This window comes from Vigna unguiculata, chromosome 3 (genome assembly GCF_037176805.1).
Source record: "Vigna unguiculata cultivar grain cowpea cultivar isolate G323 ecotype 2 chromosome 3, ASM3717680v1, whole genome shotgun sequence".
NCBI classification, from domain to species: Eukaryota; Viridiplantae; Streptophyta; class Magnoliopsida; order Fabales; family Fabaceae; genus Vigna; species Vigna unguiculata.
This window is the reverse complement of record NC_140794.1, coordinates 61,901,002-61,912,954: the sequence shown is the minus strand read 5'-3', so window position 1 is coordinate 61,912,954 and position 11,953 is coordinate 61,901,002. Positions and strand designations below refer to the sequence as shown.

The window sequence follows — 11,953 nt, the reverse complement described above, 5'->3', positions numbered from 1 at the left end:
TGGATTGCGCACATTTTTTTCCCTAATCTATCATTTGTTAGTCATACGACGTGTTAATGGAGCAGTAATTCTTAATCAAATAAATTTATATTGGTTTAGGATTCTCAACCTATTAAATTTAATGGAGTTAGCACTGTACAAGTGGAGTGGAAATTCTCGATCTAATAAATAAATAAAATATATATATATATATATATATATATATATATATATATATATATATATAACTGTTTGTTATTATTGATGTGAAGTTAAAGTAAGTTTTGTTATAGTTTTTTTTTTCATTTTAAAGTGTATTTTTAAATATGTTTATAAGTTATTAAATTCTGTTATAAAATTGATATTTTTTACTTTAAATTTTGATATTATTTGATCTCAAATTTTTTAAAAGTTTGATATAATTATTTTAATTTAATTAAGTTAATGTTTTTATATGTTAAAAGATATTTTAAGTAAATTTTTGAATTGTTTATATATATTCACCTCAAATATCAATCTAAAGTATTATGTAAAAAAAATTAATATCATTAAATTAAAAGAATTATATCATTTATTTATAAAATTTATAGATTAAACTATATTAAAATTTAAAATATAAACAAATTTTATTTTTGTGTAAAAATTTAAAAATTAAAATCATATATAATCCTTTTTATCAAAAAATTGGTATGTGTGAATGTGATTTTCAATATTAAAACTTTGTACTTCATAGACAACAAAAACAGATAGAGATAGATAGATAAATAGTACTTGCCAACCTAACTACCGATTTGACAGAATTCTAAATGTTTGGGAAATGTCATAATAACAGTTACATTTGTTACCAAGCACATACGATGCTCATTAATTTCTTTTCCTTATTTTACTTTTGATCTTATTATCAGCTTTATTGCATTATGTTAATGAATTCGTTTCATTACATTTCTCACCACAAATAAATAATATTCTGTCTGTCTATCTTTTTAATATATAGGAAGTGGTTAAAATTTTTAAGTTTAGTTCTCTTCTCTTCTAACATCTTTTCAAGACAATGAGCTGCACACGGAGACCAAAATAGTTTAGTTCTCTTCTCTTCTAACATTTTTCCTGCTGCCACAAAATTAGAAGCACCATCTGTCACAACTTGCACGACATTATCCTCCCCAATTTCTTCAATCACAGAATCTAACAATTCAAACATTTGTTTAGCATCCTTGATCACATTACTGGTATCAATAGATTTTAAGAACACTGTTCCACTTGGACTATTAACTAAAAAGTTGGTAAGAGACCTCCCTTTTCCATCTGTCCAACCATCACACATCAAAGTACATCCCCATTTTTGCCATTCAACCTTATATTTCTCCAAACTAGCTTGGATATTGTCAACCGCTTTTTTCAGATAAGATACTCTAACTTCATGATAAGTTGGAGGCTTTAAACCCTTTCCATATTCCCCAACAGATTTCAACATTTGGGTAAATAAGGAGCTTCTTACCAAATTAAATGGCAAAGCATTCCCATATATGCAGTTGCAAATATCTTGAATCACCAACTCTCTATCTTTAAACATTTCATTTATGGTTGTCTGTTTTGCAACTCCTTGTTTCCCCTTCTTACTACATTGAATATTTGTTTCTTCAAAACAGTCTACCCGATTTGCTTCTTTTATTTTTTCTTTATCTTCTAATAACTTCAAAAACATTTCTCTAACATCATTAGGAACAGATGTACAAGCAATGACATTCTCCTTTGTTCCAGCAAGATGATGTTTCATTCTTGCTACACCACCCCAACAAGTATGTGAACAATATTTGCACTTAACTAAAAGTCTATGAGGAGGAACACTCTCACAATGATTCCATGTAATATCTATTTCTTTCTTTCTCTTTGTTTGAGACATACTCTTTCTAATTCTGCATTCAGAATAAAAAAATATAAATTAACATTCTGAATAAAAAAAATTTAAATTAACATTCAAAATAAAAAAATATAAATTAACATTCAGAATAAAAAAAATTTAAATTAACATTCAGAATAAAAAATTTAAATTAACATTCAGAATAAAAAAAATTAAATTAACATTCAGAATAAAAAAATTTAAATTAACATTCAGAATAAAAAAAATATAAAAGGAAGTATAAAACATATTTTATTTGAAAAAGAAAAAGAAACGTTGATTATGGTCTTTATGCTAAAAAGATGAATTTAAACAAAAAAATAAAAACGTAAAGCAAGAGGTCACTGTGAAGGTTTCCGAAAGTGAAATAAAAGGTTGATTTGATGTATATTAAATTAAATATTATTAAAATTAAAAATCTAGAAACTTCATAAAAAGCAGTATATGAAAAGCTAGTGGCAGAAAACATTTGGGCAAAAAACGTTTACGCGAAAAGCATTTGAGCAGAAAAAATTTTAGCAGAAATCAAACCTGTTCAAAATGCTTTCGGGCTTTCTTCTTCGGTGCTTTCTTCTTCACCTTCGCGCGGTGCTTTCTTCTTCACGGGTCAGGTTTTTTATACTTTTTCTTTTCTCTTTCACTGCTTCTTCTTTTCTCTTTCACTGCTTCTTCTCCACCTTACGCATCTCATATTTCTTTCCCCTCTTAATTTATAACCAAATATCCTTCCAAATGTGACTCTTCAGTTTGGGTTTTTTCATTTTCGATGTGTATTGCATGTTGCGTGAAGCTCATCCGGTGTGAGTAGCAGGTCTGACTAGCGTGTAGGTAGTGTGTCGTGAGATGTGTATTTTGAGAAATATTTTGGGGAAGTGTAAACGTGTCAGAATCGGCTGAAATGAAACTGAATCGGGAATCATACGATTCCTACACGATTCATCCGATTCAGAATACGATTCAAGTCAAAAAACGATTCATCTACTGATACGTTTCGTTGGATCAAAATTTTGAACCGTATCGCGATACGAATCGTACGATTCGTACGATTCTAACTACCATGGTTAAAAAGAGATATAAGGTGTCATCAAAACCTGTCAGGCTGTTACCATACAAGCCTAAACAATTTATTCCTAATTACACTGTGTGAAAAAAAGAAGAGAATATTGAGAAAAAAAATAGAAAAACAAAATAAAAAAATTCTAAAAAAAACAAGTTAACAAAGATCATAGATTAAGAAACCCTAGTAAGTCTTTGTGCTTTGTAGAGCTAGGCAGTGCATGTTTATTTAATTTTAACAGTCACTTAATAAGTGGTTACTCAATAAATTGGTTTAATTTAATTAGTCTAATGGTACCACTTTTATTTTAAAGTTTCAGGTTTGATATCCGTCTTTTAAAAAAATTTCAATTTTATCCTAATTTTTTTTAAAAATGTTTCAGTTAGGTTTCTTTTTAAAAAAATATTAACACCGTATCACATGTTAGTCTCTAGTTTTTTTTTTTCATTTTTTCATTTATTATTTTTTTTTCTGATTTTTTTTATTTTTATTTTTGTCATGTGTTAGGTCCTTTGAACTAAATTGAAACAAATAAACATATGTGGAGACTAAATTAAAACAAATAGATATATGTGATGACTAAATTGAAATTAAGACGACACTTAGCAAGAACACTAACATGTGGTGCAGTACCTTGTCACATGACACTGATAATGCCACGTGTCACACCAAAGATCTGACACATGGCAAAAGAAAATCAGAAAAAAATTAAAAAAAAATACAGAGACTGACACGTGACACGTCATTAACAACATTAATATTTTTTTTCTAAATAGGACCTAATTAAAATACTTATTCAAAAGTTTGAACGAAATTAAAACTTTTTTAAAAATGGATATTGAAACTTCTAGACAAAAGTAGATATCATTCGACTAATTAAGCAAAATAAATTTAACACAACAAAATATCACTTCTTTCTAAGCCCTTCAACATAAGCCTCTACATGAACTTCTTTTTCATATGTTATCTTTTGACAAAAGTCTTACTCGACTAAAGGTAAATTATTTTATAATATATAAATATAAATTCCACATTATGAATTAATTTTATAATGTCTAGTTAATTTTGAAATTTATTTCTTAATATAATATCATTAGATTATAGTATATTTTAGAAAAGTTTGTTATTTGTTTGATCTATTATTTTATTTATTATTAGATTATTCATTAATGTTTAATTTTATATCAACTAAAAATAAGATAAATTTATAATATATAAGTATGTATAAATTTTATCTTATAAATTTTAATTAAATAATGTGTATTTTTCATTACGATGGAACAATATTGAAATTTCTTACAAAAATTTTAGGTCGAAATTTTACTTTTCTTCTAAAATGAATTATTGAAAAAATAAATAAATTTTCACATGACCTTAAAAGTTTAAGAACATAAATTTTAATTAAATTAATTTTTATTTATAGAAAGTGAGTTCTCCGCAGAACAAGAAAGTATAGATATTTCGCGCTTAACAACATGTAGAAGTAAAAAGCCTATATAAAGCAATCAAAATTATATCTATCTACATTGAAAGTCTTGTAGATGTATATGATTTTCACCACCATCATTCATATATTTCATCCATGGAATTATAAATTAAAGGATTAAATATATTTTCGGTCTCTTAACTTTCACTTTTAGTGAATTTTGGAATTAGTCCATTTCGAAATTTTGGATCAATTTAGTCATTCATCTTAAAAAAATACATGGATTTAGTCATTTTAATCAAATTTTGTTAGGTTTATTTGACATTTCGTACGTATTTTAGGATTATATTTGAGTTGTTTATACTGTTTGACACATTTTTGCTTTAATGTTATGTCAAATACTATTATGAAACATGATTGAAATGTCAAATAATAATTAATCTCTAAATTATAATTAAAATAATTTTTATTATGAATTGATTTTTAAATTGGTTACTAACATTAGTTACCAAGATTCTGACTATCAAAATAATTGATTTCTAAATTAGTCACCAATATTAGTCTATAAATTGGTCTCTAATTATGAAATTGGTCTCTAACATATTTTTTATTATTAAAATTAGTCACTATTTAAGAGTTTTTATACGGTGGTACTTTTATGATGACAATAATTTATATATTTTATGTTGATAACTTTAGTACATATGATTTTAATTTGGATTAACACAATAACAATTATATATTTATTATGTTTTTAAGAATTATCGTAGTCATTTCTCAATATTCATATATCGCATATGTATTAGGTATAGTGTTCGTGCATCATAGATCTAAAGTATTATGTAAAAAAATTAATATTATTAAATTAAAAGAATTATATCATTCATTTATAAAATTTATAGATTAAACTATATTACAATTTAAAATATAAACAAATTTTATTTTTGTGTCAAAATTTAAAAATTAAAATCATGTTTATTCCTTTTTATCAAAAATTTGGTATGTGTGAATGTGGTTTTCAATATTAAAACTTTGTACTTGATAGACAACAAAAGACAGATAGATAGTACTTGCCAACCTAACCACTGATTTTACAGAATTCTAAATGTTTGGAAAATGTCATATTTGTTACCAAGCACATTAGATGGTCATTAATTTCTTTTCCTTATTTTACTTTTGATCTTATTATCAGCTTTATTGCATTATGTTAATGAATTCGTTTCATTACATTTCTCACCGCAAATAAATAATAGTCTGTCTGTCTATATTTTTAATATATAGGAAGTGGTTAGAAAGAGATACAAGGTGTCATCAAAACCTGTCACGCTGTTACCATACAAGCCTAAACAATTTATTCCTAATCACACTAACTGAAAAAGAAGAAGAGAATATTGAGAAAAAAATAGAAAAACAAAATAAAAACATTATAAAATAAAACAACTTAACAAAGATCATAGATTAAGAAACCCTTTTATAAGAAGTAAGTCTTTGTGCTTTGTAGAGCTACACAGTGCATGGTTATTTAATTTTAACAGTCACTTAGTAAGTGGCTACTCAATAAATTGATTTAATTTAAATGGTACTTATTTTTATTTAAAAATTTCAATTTAATATTCATTTTTGAAATTTTTTTGAATTTTTTTTAATTTCATCCATTATGTTTTGGCTTAAATACCTTTTTTGTCTTCATTTTCATAGTGTTTGTTGCGGATGGTCCTCATTTTGACATAATGCTTAAAATGGTTCTCATTTTGACATAATGTTTAAAATGATCATCATTTTTACAGAATATTTAAAATGATACTCATTTTTCGCAATTCGTGTTTTATTTGGTCATTTCCTGTACAGGTGACACAGTTTGTATGTACAGTACACATAACACACACTAATACAAACCGTGTCACCTCTACAATGCTTTGTTAATGATTTAAACGACATTACAGAAAAAAGACCAAATATAACACGAATTAGGAGAATGAGGACCACTTTAAACATTCTGTAAAGATGAAGACCATTTTAAACATTCTGTCAAAATGAGGACCATCCGCAACAAACACTACAAAATGATGACCAAAAAGGTATTGAAGCCTTATTTGTTAAAGGTATTTCAATTAAGTTCTTTAAAAAAAATTATTAATACATTAACGGCATGTCACGTGACTCTCGTTTTTTTTTTTTTTTAATTTTAGTTATTTTTAATAATTTTGACGAGTTTGATATAAATCAAAACTTGATATAGTAATTAGGAATTTGGATTGAGAAAGGGTGTTGGAGTTCACTTGAAGGCAGAAAGTTGTTGAGGAAGAATGGAGAAGTCAGGGAAGAAAGTGCTACTGACCTCAAATGGCGACGAAATTTCGCAGGGCATAGCTTTCCATTTAGCTAAGCAAGGATGCAGGTGAACTCTCTCGCTTCTGAACACATTTTTCTATTTCTTCCTTTATTAAGTTCTTATTTGTTAATGCATGATCGATTCCTTCAGGTTGGTTTTACTGGGAGATGAGAGTTGTCTGCGGAGCATCGCGCACAAAATCATGGATTCCCTCTCCCTATCCGACCGAGGCACTGTGCAGGTCGTTGAATTGAACATGGAAGACCAAAACGAATCGCTTTTCCAACACTCTGTTGATCAGGCATGCCAGATTTTGGGGAAATTGGATGCTTTCGTCAACTGTTACAGTTACGAAGGTAAATTATTATGACATGAATGAGGTATTGGTATTGTTGCTTGAGGAACGAACGTGAACCTTTGAACTTTTGAATTGGGCTTCCGATAATTCTTGACAGGGAAAATGCAAGAGCATATTGAGTTAGCTGAGAGTGAGTTTAAGAAAATAGTGAAGATAAATTTTATGGCTGCATGGTTCTTGTTAAAAGCTGTTGGCAGAAGGATGCGGGATTTCAACGCCGGGGGCTCCGTCGTCTTTTTAACCTCCATACTTGGCGCTGAAAGGGGATTGTATCCTGGAGCTGCTGCATATGCCTCTGTCTTGGCAGGAGTGCAGCAATTAGTGAGGGTAAGACTGATTATAACTTTATTTTTTTAGTTTTAGTTTTTGCTTTTACATATAAAGTCGTAATTGTGATTCATATTGTCTAATTTTTTATTTTAAAATCGATGTATCAAATTTCGTGTATTTTATATCTAGGTTTTATTTGCATAAGTATTTCCATAATTATTTATACGAGAACAAAAATTTAAACTTTCTTTTCGTAAGTTAAAATAAACTTATATAGCTTAACTTTTGAGGTGCATTTTACTTTGCACGAGAAGGTAGATTTATTTTGGCTTTTCGTATTCTTCTCCTGTAGAAAGTGAGATTTTCATGACTTAGAGATACGATGTGTCCTAGAGTAACGATGTTTCTTACAAAATTTTATTGACACTTTGTTCAGAGAACGTGGTTCTCTATGCAATTGAAACTAATTACACCCCAATCATTCTTTTTGCCTTTGTTGGTTGTTCAAAAAATAAGAATTTTCAGAAGGATGATTCAATTGGAATCCCTTCTTCACTATCTCACCCTACAGAAGGGTAAAAATATAGGAATATAATGTGATGACGGATATGGAGGGACCACTTCAAACTATGGATGAAGATAAATAGAAGGAGGTAAAGGAAGAGCTCTATATGGTGAAAGAACTCTGAAGAAAATAGATAGAACTTACGTGTAATAAACTCTTTGTTCAGCTATAAGGTTAGCTAGGAAAGATGTTAGATGATAATTTTTAGTTAAAAGTCTTTTGTTTGGTTACATGTATTGGAAGGGAAGTGTTTGACGTCCTTCCCTTCCCACATGTCTCGTATATAAAGAGTGTCTTAGGTCACTTTGGAAACACTTTTACTTTGACTAGAAATAAAAAGTAATTTGAGAACATTTGCACTTAAGCTTGAGAACTTGTGAAAAGTAGAGAGTTTCTCCCCTTAAGATTCTTATCTTGATAGTTAGGTCTCAATAGGAATCATCATACTTGTTTATCTCTTGAGCTGGAGTGGTGCAAGATTCTTGTACTTCCTATCCTCTTTTTGAATCTTGGTTAACTTTCGGAAGGCAATCTTTTCTTCCTTAATCTTTTCATTCGTTTTCTTATAATTCTCTCCTTTTTTTTATCAGCTTCTAAGTCTCTCCTTTTCTTTGTCTTTATTTTTCTTCGAGTCCGTGCATAATACAGCCATACTTTGGCCACCCAAAAGCACTAGCCACCAACTTGAATTTGGCTATCGACAAAAACCCTCACTAATCCTACCTTAAACTCCCACCCTTAGGAGTTCTTGAAATCATCTTCTACTCTAAGCTTCTGCATAAACCTTTACACAGACCCACAAAGAACACCTCAAGAAACCTTCCAAGATTCAATAACAATGAACCAATAAACACCCTATAACCAAACCATGGATTCTAACCTTGAAGCTTGAGATAATCAATCCACTTCCTTATGTTCTCATCATGACCATTCTTAAAACTTCTGATCCCCTTTCTGTTTCATCTACCTTAATAGTTAACCCCATCGATTTTGTAATTCTCTTGCCTTTATTTTATCTATCTCATACATCAAATGTTATTTATTCTTGTAATCTTTCTACATGGAAGACCGCTTCTATTCTAAACTTCTGTAGAAAATTCATGGATATAAAGGATCTGATTTGGTAATTGAATTGGATGATAAGGCTGTGATCATAAAATTCATCGTATGTGTTCTTGATTGACCATGAACTTTCATTGTTGCACTTTGGTTAAAGTTAAAGCCCATACTAGTGTAGTACACCAAAGTAGTAGAAGTTCCTATTCTTCTGCACTGAACTTCTGATATTTACTACTGCTGAATAATCAACTAAGTAGGCTACCACACAATCTAGTAGTTCCATGTCAAATTTGGAAAAGTTAGACAGGTTGGTTGGTATACTTTGATGTTATTCCTATCTAATACTACTTGTTTCTCTTCAGGCTTCGGCTTTGGAGATAGGGAAGTACCAGATCAGAGTTAATGCCATTGCCCGAGGCCTGCACCTGCAAGATGAATTTCCATTATCCGTGGGAAGGGAAAGAGCAGAGAAATTGGTGAAGGAGGCTGCACCGCTTGAGAGATGGCTTGATGCTAAGAATGATCTGGCGTCTACGGTTATCTATCTAATCAGTGATGGATCACGCTACATGACTGGAACAACCATATACGTAGATGGGGCACAGTCTATAACCAGGCCTCGCATGCGCTCCTTTATGTGACTCATGCTGGCGCTGAAAGGATTTTTTCAAGGAATGATCCGCCATACACATTTCCTGCATCATTGCTCTTAGGAAATGACTAAATTTCTAATCCAAATCTTAAACCTTCAACCCCGAAAATTATGTCCGGGTATTCAATTAAGTTATGTGCAATTGAAAAAGTAACTGCTTATGTTAAGCTGCAGATTTGTTAAGGTTTGTGGAGACGTTATGACTGTGTGCAATGGATCCATCAATCTTATAGCAGGTAGTATGCCAGAAAAAGCAAATAAAAAATATATAAAGTATTCATTAATATTAGTGTGTTTCCATAAATAAAGTTCTATCTCTCACTGACTAAATCATTGATGAAGCATTCTCAAATTCATGTTATGCCACAAGTCTCTTTGAATCTGTTTGTAATATACTGCCACTTCCTTAATGGTTATATATTTAGAAATTTTAATAGACGTCTTTCTCTTCCCGTGCAAGCTGTTGTTGGGAGATTACTACAGAAGGAAACAGAGCAGTCACTGAGAATGTTACGTGCGATTGACAGAGGAAACGTTTAACGTAGGGTACTAATCTAACTGTTTTAAAAATAGATTGCAGAAAACCGGTTAAAACGTTTAAAACGTTATTGAATATCATGGTTTAAAACGTTTTTAAGATATTTCAACTGTTACCTCTCATTATCCATTTTCTTAAAACATAATCATTAAAATTAACATTTTACAGTGATCGTTAAAGATATTACATAAATTTTTTCTTAATAATTTGATTTTATCTTCCTAGGCGTGTCTCCCTCTGCATGTGTAAGTGTGGTTCATATTCTTACTACTACAAAAATAAATACAATTTTTACAATTATTATAATATAAATTTTAATACTGGCATAAGATACTGTGGAGACTATTTAGGTATTTATCTTGAAATTATTATAAACATAATACCTATGAATGCTTAATAGTTTCTCCTAATTTTTTTAATAAAATAGAACAAAGAAGTTAGGCATTAAACCTTCATTAGGAATTATTTTAAGGTATCATTATGTTGTTTGAGTGCGTTTAACGAGTTTGAATATGTAAATTTTTGTTTATCTTACTCAAAATTTTGATAAAATAGTTATTTTGACTTGGAATACGGGTTTTCAAAACTGTCGTGTATATGAATTGTATTATTGTATATGATTAAAGGTGGTGTTTGAAGATCTTTGTCATCCTTATGCTATAATTATGAACCATATAAGGTCATTTCATAATCATCTTTGGAGTCATTCCAACATGTCTTTTTGTGAGTCCAATCAATGTGCTCATTGGTTTGAAAAAATGGATTCATAGTATAAGAAAAATCATTGCTTACCCACTATTCTTGTCTTAACAAATACTATAATACATTTTTTTAGTATAGTAAATAAATTCTCTGTTCTTAAAATAATTATCATTATGAATTCTTGTCTTAAAAAAAATACTAAAATACAATGTTTTAGTATAGTTAATAAGTCATGTTATTAATGTAATATTCGTACTTTATGACGCTTGTTTATTATTATTTTTAAATTAAATATTGTTTTAAACAAAATCAAAATCAATAATAAAAGATAAAGACGTAAAAAAAATTAAAGGTAGAAGATAAAAGATAGGAAATACATATAAAGATAGAAATATAAGCATATAAGAAATACATATCAAATGGTTATTGAACAACTGACATAAAATTTAAGCATCTTAAATCTTTAGTAAAAAAATAATTGACCTACATATTGAAAGAATGAGATGTAATAAATCATGACATGTAATGTCAGGGTTGAATTTTAAACAACTATCACTTATATAAATACATAAAAATAAATTTATTTTAATATATTTCAATCATATAATTATTTGATTAATTATTCAAATTTCAATTCTTTAAATAAATGATAACACGTTGATTGATTTTCATTTCGATTGCAAATCATAACCTATAACCACCATTAAAAAAAATAATAGTTTTAAATATATCTAATTAAAATTTAATTTGTTTTTAAGCATTGCTTTTAATTAGGTGTTTTCTCTAATATCTTATATTTTAAATCCCTTTCTCGTGTCAATCAAATTCAATTAGTGAAGTAAAAAGTAGTAAACTAATCCAAATAAGTGAGAATCAATTTGAGATGAATATTTAATCCACCTTTAACTTTGAGAAATTCAAATCTATTTTGTCTATTAAAAGTTATGTAAAACCTCTTCCTAATTTCATCTTTTTTTTATAGGAATTCTATTCAATCCCCACAATATATTTTTTTTTTCCGGAAACTTTCATTTAAGCCACAAACACAACTCACTTAAAGTGATAAAAAAAAATCACACCTAAACAAAGGTTGTGCTTCTTATATTATTTTAAGA

At 28.7% G+C, this 11,953-nt stretch overlaps 1 protein-coding gene across 2 annotated transcripts; it reads left to right on the top strand.

Moving 5' to 3' along the window:
* The first annotated feature begins 2,336 nt into the window (after positions 1-2,336).
* LOC114176199 (NAD(P)-binding Rossmann-fold superfamily protein) lies at positions 2,337-9,882 on the top strand. 2 transcript variants are annotated; one of them, XM_085671655.1, is made up of 5 exons: positions 2,337-2,485; positions 6,602-6,760; positions 6,845-7,050; positions 7,150-7,379; positions 9,309-9,882. In XM_085671655.1, exons 2-5 carry the CDS (start codon positions 6,669-6,671, stop codon positions 9,585-9,587), a joined length of 807 nt encoding a protein of 268 aa, XP_085527781.1. In that variant the 5' UTR covers positions 2,337-2,485; positions 6,602-6,668; the 3' UTR covers positions 9,588-9,882. The 2 variants fall into 2 exon arrangements, with proteins under 2 accessions (XP_085527781.1, XP_027916956.2); XM_028061155.2 differs by lacking the exon at positions 2,337-2,485 and having other exon boundaries at positions 5,314-6,760.
* The last annotated feature ends 2,071 nt before the right edge of the window (positions 9,883-11,953 follow it).

Excerpts from the sequence above, each read along its gene's own strand:
- LOC114176199 (XM_085671655.1), top strand. The coding sequence starts at position 6,669 with ATGGAGAAGTCAGGGAAGAAAGTGCTACTGACCTCAAATGGCGACGAA. Across the intron at positions 7,051-7,149 it reads CAACTGTTACAGTTACGAAG|GGAAAATGCAAGAGCATATT; the intron begins GTAAATTATTAT and ends AATTCTTGACAG. Across the intron at positions 7,380-9,308 it reads GAGTGCAGCAATTAGTGAGG|GCTTCGGCTTTGGAGATAGG; the intron begins GTAAGACTGATT and ends GTTTCTCTTCAG.